General features: G+C 46.3%; 5 protein-coding genes across 5 annotated transcripts, besides 4 other annotated features; 3 read left to right on the top strand and 2 right to left on the bottom strand.

The window, feature by feature from the left end:
- Positions 1-1365: 1365 nt before the first annotated feature.
- Positions 1366-3062, top strand: UA08_00195 (hypothetical protein; the record flags this gene model as incomplete). Its single annotated transcript, XM_020259974.1, has 3 exons — positions 1366-2138; positions 2197-2548; positions 2613-3062. 3 exons carry the CDS (start codon positions 1366-1368, stop codon positions 3060-3062), a joined length of 1575 nt encoding a protein of 524 aa, XP_020124566.1.
- A 762-nt stretch (positions 3063-3824) lies between these two features.
- On the bottom strand, positions 3825-5230 carry UA08_00194 (hypothetical protein; the record flags this gene model as incomplete). The annotated part of the gene is made up of 6 exons (XM_020259973.1): positions 3825-3827; positions 3943-3994; positions 4203-4533; positions 4583-4695; positions 4752-5002; positions 5057-5230. The coding sequence occupies 6 exons, from the start codon at positions 5228-5230 to the stop codon at positions 3825-3827; spliced, it is 924 nt and encodes a 307-aa protein (XP_020124567.1).
- A 1494-nt stretch (positions 5231-6724) lies between these two features.
- On the bottom strand, positions 6725-7616 carry UA08_00193 (hypothetical protein; the record flags this gene model as incomplete). The annotated part of the gene is made up of 3 exons (XM_020259972.1): positions 6725-6814; positions 6871-7296; positions 7365-7616. The coding sequence occupies 3 exons, from the start codon at positions 7614-7616 to the stop codon at positions 6725-6727; spliced, it is 768 nt and encodes a 255-aa protein (XP_020124560.1).
- Positions 7107-7144: a repeat region (Identified by RepeatMasker using a combination of RepBase library and repeat library created with RepeatScout).
- Positions 7617-8286: 670 nt separating the features above from the next.
- On the top strand, positions 8287-9244 carry UA08_00192 (hypothetical protein; the record flags this gene model as incomplete). Its single annotated transcript, XM_020259971.1, has 3 exons — positions 8287-8541; positions 8594-8867; positions 8931-9244. 3 exons carry the CDS (start codon positions 8287-8289, stop codon positions 9242-9244), a joined length of 843 nt encoding a protein of 280 aa, XP_020124561.1.
- Positions 9245-10547: 1303 nt separating this feature from the next.
- Positions 10548-12102, top strand: UA08_00191 (hypothetical protein; the record flags this gene model as incomplete). Its single annotated transcript, XM_020259970.1, has 4 exons — positions 10548-10604; positions 10665-10784; positions 10850-10942; positions 10996-12102. The coding sequence occupies 4 exons, from the start codon at positions 10548-10550 to the stop codon at positions 12100-12102; spliced, it is 1377 nt and encodes a 458-aa protein (XP_020124562.1).
- Positions 11294-11418: a repeat region (Identified by RepeatMasker using a combination of RepBase library and repeat library created with RepeatScout).
- Positions 11326-11438: a repeat region (Identified by RepeatMasker using a combination of RepBase library and repeat library created with RepeatScout).
- Positions 11829-11873: a repeat region (Identified by RepeatMasker using a combination of RepBase library and repeat library created with RepeatScout).
- Positions 12103-12141: the final 39 nt, after the last annotated feature.

Below are 12141 nucleotides of genomic sequence, written 5' to 3'. Positions count from 1 at the left end.
TTGTACTGTCGCCTTCAGAAAGCCCATCGTTGCAAGCAAGCAGAAATATAAAGAGATACGTTGTTGATAGGAGCCAACGGGGAAAAGCCGATAACGGATGATAGCAGTGAGTAGTCGTACTGCCTAATACTTGAATTTTTTAGGCACTAGAAAAGTTGATAATAAAGTTGGCTAGTTAGTTAGCGAGTACGTTGTACTTAGCGGTGCTGATAATGGTCCGCTAACGCCCGCTTTGACGATCCAGATCCCATATCCCAAAACGAGTCAAAAAGTCCATCCCAAAACCCACTAGGCGTAACCGTTGCTTGCTCTGCCCCTCCACACCTCGCGTGGATCTGGCTCAGTGCGCTTTTCTTCTTTTTAGCAGGATGTCGATCCAATCTCCTATCAGAGGATCGTGATTTGTCGTCCTTCTCTGCACTAGTTAGTTACCAAGGTAAGTTCCCTTCCTCCTCTGCTATACTGGGTTGTCATCGACTCCGATAACGAAAGAACCCTCACGGAGCCGATTGGACCGTACTTCCCAACTGATAGCTATAGATCATAGGCTATATATCATAATGATACGTGCGTAGTATCGTTCTGATTCAGTCATTCAATCTGTCTCCACCGCTAGACCAGACAAACTTTGGCATCAAGGCGGCCGGTGCCAAACCAAACACAGGAACAATTTCCATAGTGACAAGGGCGTAAGCCAGAAAGTGGATTTGCCACATAGTTCCGCTATACTTTGATGTTTTCGATGTGTCATAGGCATCGAATGAAAACAACCCGGATCACGGCCATGAGCTCTCCCGGCGACCTTGACATAACAATCACGGCTGGCATTTGCAGGCTCGAACTTGGGACAAGGAACACGCATGTGAACCGAGAGTGTCCTTGTGCACGTCAAAATTTTGTTTTTGGACGCCACCGGGTCGTCGTAACCAACACGGTATAGTGTAATGTAGGATGGCGGGTCGAGGTCTGGATCAACGCCAGCCAACAGTGCAGTGATTATTATGCTCGTAGACTGTTCCACGATAGGTTGCAGAAAAAGAGGGAGAAGTCATGCCCAGGTCGTCTGGTAAGGATGGCATCTGATGGACCAGTATAAAAACCGCACATTCTTCTAGTCACCCCCGGATACTGCCACTCCTTTCATGAGCACATTTCTTGGTTGAGAACAATCGATAGTGAAATCTGATAGCTATTTGCTATCGTGTTAATCAGTCTTTGTTATCAACATTGCGGGCTAACCGGAGATCTGTTTCCCTGTGAGTGCCGGATTCCTCCTTTCTTCTTCTCCTACCTTCTTCTTTGTTTCGTCATTTCCAACCATATATCTCGTCTGTATTAGATATGAACTGACATCTTGCCAGCACCATGGCTGCCCCAAACATCATAAGCGCTCCTCTGCTTCCGGCAACTCCTTTAATGAATGAATATTGCGCCCCTCAAGAGAATTCCCAGAAAGCCCCGCAAGAAGTCATCTCAGAAGTGACTCATGAAGTTCCTCAAGAACAGTCCAAAACAGAGACTCCTATAACGGATGTTCTAGAGAGCCCACAAGATGTTTCTCAAGAAGTCACCTCTGAAATGACCCAGGAAGGCCCCCAAGAAAAGTCCGAAACAGAAACTCCTACCGAGACTGTTATCGAGACTCCTCAAGGTGAAATGGGTCAGGAAATTCCTGAGGAAAAATTCCAAGAGATCAAACAGGAGTCTCCTGTCGAAGCCGTTCTAGAGATCCCTCAAGAGCCTCAAGAAGCTGCACAAGGAATACATTCAGAAGCCATTCAAGATGCCCCTTCTGAGCAGGAGCCGAACGTGGTTGAAGAAGCCCCGTTGCCATCACCAACTAACAAAAATAAGCCCATCATCCCTGTTAGGGAGAGCCTGCCTCCCTCTGAGCGGGTAGCTTTCGACCCAGCCAAGCATATCAAGTTCACTCCGCCTTCGAAAGTGTGGACAATGCAAGAGCTTGATTATCCTGAGGGCAAAGGAATTTCTCCCGTGGGTGTTTCGGAGCCCTTCCCTCTCTTCAGTGAGGACGCAATCAAGCAAATGCGAGCAGAGATTTTCAGTGAAGAAGTCTGGGACAAGTACCAATACTCCAGCAATCTGTCCCATTGCCAACTGCGTGGCTATGCTCCAGAGTAAGTTATGCGGGCAGCCTTTCATATTTGCACTGTACTTATTAATGTTTCTTTTTAGATGTGCACCGTTCATATACGATGCATGGAGAAGCCCAGAGGTGCTGGAGATCATCTCTAAGGTTGCAGGTATTGATTTGGTTCCTGTAATGGACTGGGAGATTGCCCACATCAACATTGCCGTGCAGAGCGAAGAAGAGAAGTCGAAAGAGCTCGAAATAGCACACCGCAACGCTGATGAGGGCGTTGCCGGATGTCCCTTGGAAGACGATCACCCGGTAGTGGGCTGGCACACTGACAGTTACCCTTTTGTTTGTGTGACCATGCTCTCTGACTGCACCGACATGGTTGGCGGCGAGACGATGTTGCGTAAAGGCAATGGCGCCACTGTCAAAGTGCGCGGACCCCAGATAGTAAGATGACCATTCCTTTCATCACTGACACATGTACTCGATGGACATGCTAACCACCTCATAGGGATCTGCTGTCATTCTCCAGGGCCGGTACATTGAGCATCAAGCCCTTCGTGCGTTGGGCGCAGCCGAGCGCATCACCTCAGTGACATCCTTCCGTCCACGCTCATCTGCCGTCAAGGACGAGACGGTGCTCACCACCGTGCGACCCATTTCAGACCTCAAAGAGCTGTACCATCAATACGCCGAATATCGCTTCGAAATCCTGCAAGATCGCCTGCGCGACATGGAACGGAAGATGCGCGACCTCAAGCGGGCAAACCGGCCGTTTGATACGGAGGGGACAAAAGCCTTTATCCGGGAACAGATTCAGTTCTTCGAGACAATGGACCAACAGATGGTTAGCGACCAATACGTGCAGAAGGGATACATTGGCGATGACCATCTCGTTTCTGATGAGACTCGAGAGAACTTCAAAAAGAGGGGCATTTACGTGGAGGCCGCTGCTGCATGATCGATGACAAGTTGACGAATTTCCTTTTTTTATATTTTCTTTCTTTCTCTCTTCCACGATATACTATGATTTTGGATAGTCGCATTGGATTTTGCTGCAACGCGTTCATTTCGGAGAATTGTTTTTTCCTCCTTCTCTCTTGTGTGCATACGGGCTGTCGCTTGGGCTGATGTTGCTCTGGGCCGACTGCGCATCTCGTGCTTATTTTATTCCAGCGATGTTTCGGACATGGCAGTTTTCTTTTATTTCTCTTTAATAAACATTGATGCAAGGGCGTGCCAATTTGACAAGCGTCAGACGCTTGGGTAAAATGGCAGAATTGTGTTTCTTTTTTTCTTTTTTCGATTTGCAAGCGACCAAGATTGAATGTAGGAAATTCTGAATAATTGTGTATTTTTTAAAATAAAAAAATGCGTCTGTGAACTGAGAGAGCTCGACTTGTCAGTAATATCGCATGATGATGCGTGCTCAAAGCCAAAAATCCCAATCCGATCCAGCCCATTTACCTTTTTTTCACAAAGTGAGTAACTTGGAATGGTGAGTGAAGGTTTACAAAAGACAAAAGAAATGAACGGAGAAAAAAAATATCCACGAAACACAAAGAATGTGTATTGTTACCGTATTGAAGGCTGTAAAGTCGTAAGTTATTACGTTTCCATAATAGGCAATTTTTTGCATGGGTACTGCATCGACACCCAATTCTACCTGCATGGCTGTGGCAGGGATTACTAGCGTATTGCTATGCACAATGAACATTTATATTCACTATTATGTATTATTATGTATGTATCCATCACAACTCGCTGATAATAGCTAGTTAACCATCGCCAAGTATGTCAAAACCCCCATGTAACTTCCTGCAGGCCCATCCGTTTCTTACCTCTCCAGAGTCTCTACTAAACTGAGCACCCTTTTTGAAGAAGCACGAATCTCTATTTACAGCAGGAGCTTGTATGCTCTCATTTCAACTAGAAATTGCTACTAGGAAATAGGTCTTTCGAGGTTGGAAGTTTGGAAGAAATTGTTTTAAATTCTAAACTGTTTTCAATACCAGCTCGAAAGTCATCGGATTAATACTTCCAACTGCCGACGAATTCTGCAAAGCGCTAACTACGTAGTTCATTAGTTAAACACCCTCACAGTGAGGACTTGTTCTGCTCCAAGTATGCTTTCCAGGATGTTGTTTGGTAACCAGCTTTTTTCAGCAGATCATGGCTTTCATTCAGGCTTCGGCCCGCATAGTAGCCAGGGCTCTCGATGAAGAGGTGATTCTCAAGCATTTCTTCACCTATCGGTCCAGGCTTGAAGCTCTTGTATGTTTCCGAGTCCACCTGCACAAACCGAGTCTTCTTTCTAGTGACCTCCTCAAGCTCGGCCAGAAGGCGTGTTGGCGTGTAGTAGTCTGTCGCAGCCAACACTTGGGCGCCGAGAGCCTCTGAACGATTCTTCAAGATAGCTGCGACGAATTTACCTAGCAACTCCATTAGACTTGCTTCACATTCTTCTTGCATATCACGTACCTAAATCATTCGTGATGTCGATGAGTGGGAATCGGGTGTCCTTGCTCACAGGGCAGGTCAAGGTGTAGACGCCGTCGTCACCCTTACGCAGCATCCCAAATTGAGTGTAGTTACTCATGAAATAACCAGGCAAGACAAAGGTAGCAGCACACCGAGCGACCGGATATACTGCTCGACCTGCGCCTTCTGGTCGAAGTATGGGACATGCTTGAGCCGGCCACCGAATTCCTTGGTGATATTGAGCAAGGAGGAGAAAATGAAATGCTGTACGCCAGTCTCCTTTACAACATCGGCAACATTCTTCCCATGCACCAGCTCTGCATCTGAGCCCTCGATACCCCACGCTGGAGTGGTCACGAGGAATACAGAATCACTTCCTGCAATGACCTTTGTCAACGACTCCTTCGAGTTCAGATCGGCCTCGAATGCTGTTAGTATTACTTTGTATCATCGACTGGTTCCCTACAGTCTTACCGAGACCAGCTCCACGCCTTGTCTTATGAGAGTCTGGGCCGGTGGCTTTGACGTATCGCGACTGACTCCTCGAGTCTTGAATTCCTTGGATAGGGTTTCATCCTGCAGAATAGCATGGATCACAGAACCACCTTGTTGTCCGGTAGCTCCGAAGACAGTCACAAGCCGGGGCATGACTGACACTAGATAGTAGTTACTAAATAGATAAAGGTGGGATAAATGACTTGCAGTATGTCCGCTAGCAAGAGCGTAAGTAACCTTACTTCTACACTAACATGACGTGTTAAAGTGCCACCGGAGCTCCAATTCCTAGCCTTGTGTCAGAACCTTATTCTCGGCCTTGATATTGATACCGAATGAAGGCGAGATTTGTCAGGAATAAATGAACCAACTGATACAATTAAAACTATGCAAAATCACTACTCTTGGCTTTGCCACCATCCATCACGGTGTCTTTTTTCAGATTGGGGGCCTATAGAAGAAACAATTGATCTCCAGTTGAGACTGAAAAATCTTTCGCCATGCCAGCCGGAAAGCTACGCGACAACGTCTCGCGGGTCAACGAAGCATCCCCGCCGGAAAATCTGTCTTCGTGGGTCTCCGTGCTGCAAATGTGCTCTGGCAATACAGCTTGCTCTATTGAAGTTGTGGCATTCGTTTGATTGAAAATCTCTGCGGCTATGCTCTGCATTCTTCGCTGGTCCTCAGTCCTCTGACTCTCGCCCACCTACAGCCCTACTATGGGCTGGTTGTTCTTTTGTCATTGGGGAGTAGTCTCAAGCAAATCATTCACATCATATTCGTCTCTGAGCAGGCAATGGTTATCGCTTCTGGTACTACAACCGCCGCCTTTAATACCATTTTCAACACGGTCAACACCGTCCTGTCTCTCTGAATGGTGAGCTCCCCCGTTGCATCGGGCCTTGATTCAACAAGCTCACTCCATACTTTGACTGCTCCTCTGGTTGCCGTCGGAATGGCTGCCTGCACCGTTGGTATATTGGTTGAGACGTTGTCAGAGTTCCAAAGCAAGGCGTTTAAGCAGGATCCCAATAATAAAGGAAAGCCGTTCGGCGGGGGGCTTTTCTCACTCACCACCAATATCAATTACGGTGTCTACACTGTCTGGCAAGCTGCATATGCCCTGACTGGCGGCGGTCTCGTCTGGGGCATAACGACCTTCAGGTTCTTCTTTTATGATTTTGCCGCCCGTGGAGTGCCGGTTATGGACGAGTACATGTCTCAACGAGTGATTCTTGCCGGTCAAGATGTCTGATATAATTTGTAACTACTGACGAAAATGCGCCAACAGTACGGTGATACGTATCGGCAGATCAAATCTCGTGTTCGATACTCTCTGATCCCGGGCATCTACTAAAGACAGTATAGCTTGGTAGATTTCACAGTCTTGAATATGTCACTAATTTACATTTGTTTGTGTTTTTAATGGTCATTAAAATTTTGCAGAATTCAAATTGTTATTAGCTGGATATTATTTTACATGCCAATAATAGCTAGATCGAATTTAGGCGACTCTCAATATATTTATTCTGTTAGAACAGGAAATTGGTCCAAGATGATACCCCAGCTTTCTTTTGCAGAAAAACAACGCAATTAAAGCTCCGCTCCCATCGTCTCTCATATGTACTAGAACCTACATTATTGGCATTACCAGCTCTCACAAAAAGGTCGGATGTCAATCTCCCACGAGAAAGCCGACCTTGGTTGAGTGTGTAGATACCAATAGGCGCTGGCGATCTTGATATGGGTCAGTAGGATGGTCACATTGTGTAGGATTTATTTAATTAACTTACAGCTTCCGGTGCAATCATGGTGGCAGGGTCAGCCTCTTTCATCGAATCCAGGGTAGAAGGTATTCCGATAACACCGTCGATGATGGCGTGAGAAACATGAACCCCCTTTGGCCCAAACTCTTTTGCAAGGCTCTGAGATAGAGATCGAAGAGCCCATTTTCCGTTGGAAAAGGATGCAAATTGGGCAGAGCTTTTGACAGATGCAGTGGCACCAGTAAAGATAAGAGTTGGCGGATATGATGATGATGATGATGATGATGATGATGATGATGATTGAGCAACGGATTTCAGTAGGCGTGGAAGGGTGAATTGGGAGAAGAGGAATGCACCACGGCCCAGGACCTCGTAGCCGCCCACGTATTCAGCTTCTGTCAGCTCTAGAAATGGCTTACGAACTGGCCTCGTACTGGCGTTGAAGACCGCGGCCTATAAAATAATTAAATCGCTGCACTCGATGACTCAGGGAGTATAAAAAAAAAAAAAAGGAAACTGACTGCCAGGCCATATCCCACTCCGAATTCCTTCTCAATCTGATTGAAAGCACCTTTGACACTGTCGGCGCTGGCCAGATCTGTCCTAATACCTATCGCCTTGCCCCCAGAAGCATTAACTTTCCCGACTGTCTCGTTATAATTGTCAGCATTACGTGCAAGACACACAACAGGGTACTTGGACGCAAATTTCAATGCAATGGCTGTGCCCGTGCCTCGGCCGACACCTGCTATAACAACAAGAGGAGACGACATCATTAAGATTTTTCTCGGATTCGGTAACAATTACATGCGAGCGATCAAGAACTGCTTTCGGCCTGCTTTAAATAGACTCGTCATGCTCCTTGGACTAGACTCGATCGGGAACGATTTCCAAGTTGTCTTTTTTTTTAGGCATAGTAGTTGTTCCACTTTACAGCCCCTTAAGGATAGAAGATCAGTAAGAAGCTCTTTGGATCTAACTAGCTTTAGATACATAGTATATTGAATATATAGTTGAGTTAGAGTATGTCCATCTCATCTTGCTATTACCAATTAGGGTATCCCCTAGCCCTAAAGGCGGTGAGAAACTTCATGCCGGCGGATAGACTCACTTATACTGTCGAGGACCCACTTCTGAATAAAAGGAGAAACATTTGGAGAAGAATAAAAAGAAAACACGACGAAAAAATATATACGAAGTACATGAGATGTGAATCTATTGAGATAGTGCGGACGAATTCGAATAAAATGACTAATTTTGCTTCTCATTGGAGACATTTTGGAGGCGTTGATGACAAAATTTGCCGTCGCGAAGCCTCGGAGTTGAGATCAATCCCGGTATCCTCAAATGACGGCATCGATTACCAATCTTTATATCTGCACTGATGTATATAACTTTGTGTGCTAACGTGCGCTCTTTTCGCATAAGTCACGAACATACAAGATGCCAAAGTACCTTCTTATTACAGGAGCCACCGGCAAACAGGGAGGAGGCGTGATTGACGCGCTCATTCGTGAAGATGCCGATTTCGAAATCCTCGCAGTCACTCGTGATACCTCGTCCAGTAGAGCACAGAAGCTCAAGCAAAAGTCTGCGAGCATCCAACTCATTGAAGGTGACCTAGACCAGCCTGATGAGATCTTTACCAATGCAGAAAAAGTCATATCTCAGCCTATTTGGGGTGTGTTTAGCGTACAGGTAACTATGACCACTCAACTTACACAATGGCTGCAACTAATCCGAGAAATAGGTGCCAGTCCCGAGTGGCTTGAAGCACGATTCTGAAGAGCGACAAGGCAAGGGGCTGATTGATGCAGCTCTCCAAAAAAATGTCAAGTGTTTCGTCTACACGTCTGTGGACCGGGGCGGCGAGGCCTCATTTGACAATCCGACCCCTATTCCTCACTTTTCCAGCAAACATTATATCGAGCACCACCTCGTCAAAAAGGCCAAAGGCACTGATATGGCTTGGACAATTTTGCGGCCTACTGCATTCCTCGAGAACTTTACTCCGAATTTCTTTGGTAAAGTCTTCGCGACTTGCTGGAAAATTTCTGTCAAATAGAAGCCGTTACAGCTCATTTCAGTGAGCGATATTGGCTTTTTCGGTGCACAGGCCTTCCTGCACCCAAACCAATACCAAAACAAATGTATCTCGCTGGCAGGCGACGAGCTCTCATATAGTGAAATGGCCATGATCTTCCATGCTAAATGTGGACGAGATGTCCCTTTGACATTCGACTTCGTGGGCCGGATCTTGATGTGGATGATGAAAGATTTGGGTTATATGTTTCAGTGGTTCTACGATTCAGGGTACAAAGCAGATATTCCAGCTCTGAAAAAGATAAAGCCCGACCTGAAAGACTTCAAGACTGGTTTGAAAATGACAGCGGTTTTGTGAACAAGTAGTCTTTGCTCCTAAGGAATGAGTCTTGTCATTCCGCGAAGACAAATCTGTGAAAATATCATCATGGCCATGGAGATTCAAAGATTTGCCCTGACGGTGCGAATATGTATTTCATGAGGCTATTCCGTTTTGTACATAATTTCCCCTTCCACTAATTTTTGGTATATCGCGACTTTACAAATATCATGTCCTAGCCGAAGTTGGAGATGGGGCATAGGTCTTGTGATATAGGAAGATGCTCTTAGATATAAAACAATGATAGAAATCTAATACAGGCACACGTAATATTAAATTGCGCATCTCAAAATAGGAAAGTTTTTCAAATACATCACCCACAAGCAGGACTTATAGTGTAAACGGATTGATATGCATAGAGCGAGTAGGGGAGTAGCTCATTTACCTGGCAGAAGCATTATATGCACGGACACAGGGCTCAAAACTGCAACTGATAAGCGCTGGCAAGCTGGCATTGCTTCGTTGACCAATCGGAGCGACGTCTCCAGTGTCCAATAGAATTGCTTGGTGCCGGACAAGTTCGTTGTTTCATTGGGCCAATCATGGAGCATTGAACATCGCATTAATGTACACTATAGTTTGTGCAACCGGCACATATCTCGTATTGTTATGAGCATTCAGCAATGTCACGGAGCTTTTGCCGCCGGTCTACGAGCGGTGTTTCTCAATGCATTTACTATATAGTAGACGCTGGAGCTAAACTGACAGCCCAGTGACACATTACTGAGTGTTTGGGATTCACGTGATTGGCACGCAAGGGCTGACCTCACGTGACTCTGCTCGGGGCGTTTAGGTTAGGCAAGATCGGGCGGTAAAGTTATAATCTGCGGAGCTGTCGACGAGCACGAGTCAACACAGAAGCGTTGGTCGTTGATCAACTCACGCCTTTTCATCGGACCTCATCCTCAACTTGTGCACGTCCACGCCAGTCTCTGTCGAGTTTGTCGCTGCAACTTCGACGCAAGCAAGCCCTTGAACGTCAGCTGAGAGCCGCATACTTAAAACGACCATGAGTTGAATCGGTCTCTCTTTCCGCTGCCTTCTTCATTATATTTTTTTCCCTTGGTTGTCCTGAGGACCCTTTGTGCACGGTTCAGCAAGGTAGAATCGGTATTGTGTGTCGCAGCCACAGTTTTTTAGCCAGTCCAACGGATATTCGCCGCAATATATTACTAGCCAGGGTTGATTAACCTGCCCATTTGCCCGCAGAGAACGTTTCGAAGATCTTCACTATCGACCCCCCTACCATATTATGGCCGTCCTCGAACAGAAGAAAGTCAAAATGGGTTCTGTATCGGCTAGTGCGCGAGAGAGTTCTGTAGTGGCGGATGCGTCAGGGGTACGTTTTTATTCTTCCCCCCCTATTTGTTTTGGTCGAATTCTGCTAACTATCCAGTAGCTTTTGCAAACGCTCCAAGGACATGTCGAGGATATTCGTGCGCTTTTACAATGCGGTATCTGTGTTCGTCCGCTTTACGAGCCATACACTTTGGCATGTGGACATACTTTCTGCTATGGGGTGAGTTGTTTTGTTCCGTTCGACAGCTTTCGCAACGTACAACACTTACTGATACGATTAAAAAGTGTCTCACATCATGGTTTACGAGCGGGAGATCGCACAAGACTTGTCCAGATTGCAGAGCTCAGGTAAAAATTCAACCAGCGCCAGCCTACTTGGTAAGCTCCTTTCAGACCTAAACAGATATAAGTTCATGTCTTACTCGACACAGGTCAGGACTATCGTTCAACTATTTACTAGTCACGCGGAGCTTCTGGAAAAGGACGAAACGACCGCAGAACATTCAAAGAATCAACGCGAAGAAGCAGAAAAGCTCGAAGCAGACAAGTCAAACGAAGACCCTAATACGGGCGGCCTGTTTCAGGGATTTTTCAAACCAAAGCCTCACCCTGCAGGTCCTATTTTTGATACAGAAGACGGGGTAGCAAGGTGTCCGAATTGTGCCTGGGAGTTAGAAGAGGATTCCTGCATGAACTGTGGATATCACGTTGAAGATGGCACCATGAGTTCGATGAGCGACTACTCTGATGACTTGTCGGATATGACGGACGAGGATGAAAATGATGATGATGATGATGATAACGACGACGACGACGACGAGAATGACGAGGAGGAAATGGGAGATGCCGATGCTGATGCGTTTGCAGATTATGACGGCGCATGGGTAGATGAATATCCGCATGCGATGCCTTTCAGTTTCCGAGAAATCCTTAATGCTGCTCAACAATTCGCTCCTCACCAACACCACCATCACCACACACATCCTTATCATCCATTTCTGGGGCCTCCGGTGCATAGGAGGCCTCCTTATAATTTTGACGGTGAACCGAATTCTTCTATAACCCACACCAGTGAGAGTGAATCAGAAGAAGACGAAGACGAGGACATGGACTCTTTCATCGATGACGATGAGCCAGGTATTGACGATAGTGAAGAGGGATCGCATACCGATCATTCTACTGTTGTTGGCGATCACGATTATATGGGATATGATATCGGAACAGATACATCCAGTATACATGAGAGCCTAGAAAGCGAATCAGCCGAGGATGACGACGGCGATGACGATGATGATGAGGATGAGGACGATCAACCAATTCGATCGGCGCCCATCCGAAGAACGGGCCAGTCTTCGCTTTTTCAAAATAACCATAATCGACCCATAGGCAGGGGAAGGCACCCCCAACCCTCATTCGGTCTTCAACGTAACTCTGCCGCCGGGACCTCAGCAAGCAACGCTATTAATGTTGATGATGACTCGGAAGATGAAATGCCAATTTCGGCGGCAGCAAGGAGATCAAGGCCAAACAGGCGTTGAGAACCAAATAGTACTACCATCTATCTATTTATTTGCTCA

Source organism: Talaromyces atroroseus, assembly GCF_001907595.1.
Source record: "Talaromyces atroroseus strain IBT 11181 chromosome Unknown scaffold_0, whole genome shotgun sequence".
NCBI lineage: Eukaryota > Fungi > Ascomycota > Eurotiomycetes > Eurotiales > Trichocomaceae > Talaromyces > Talaromyces atroroseus.
This window is presented reverse-complemented; position numbering and strand designations above follow the sequence as displayed.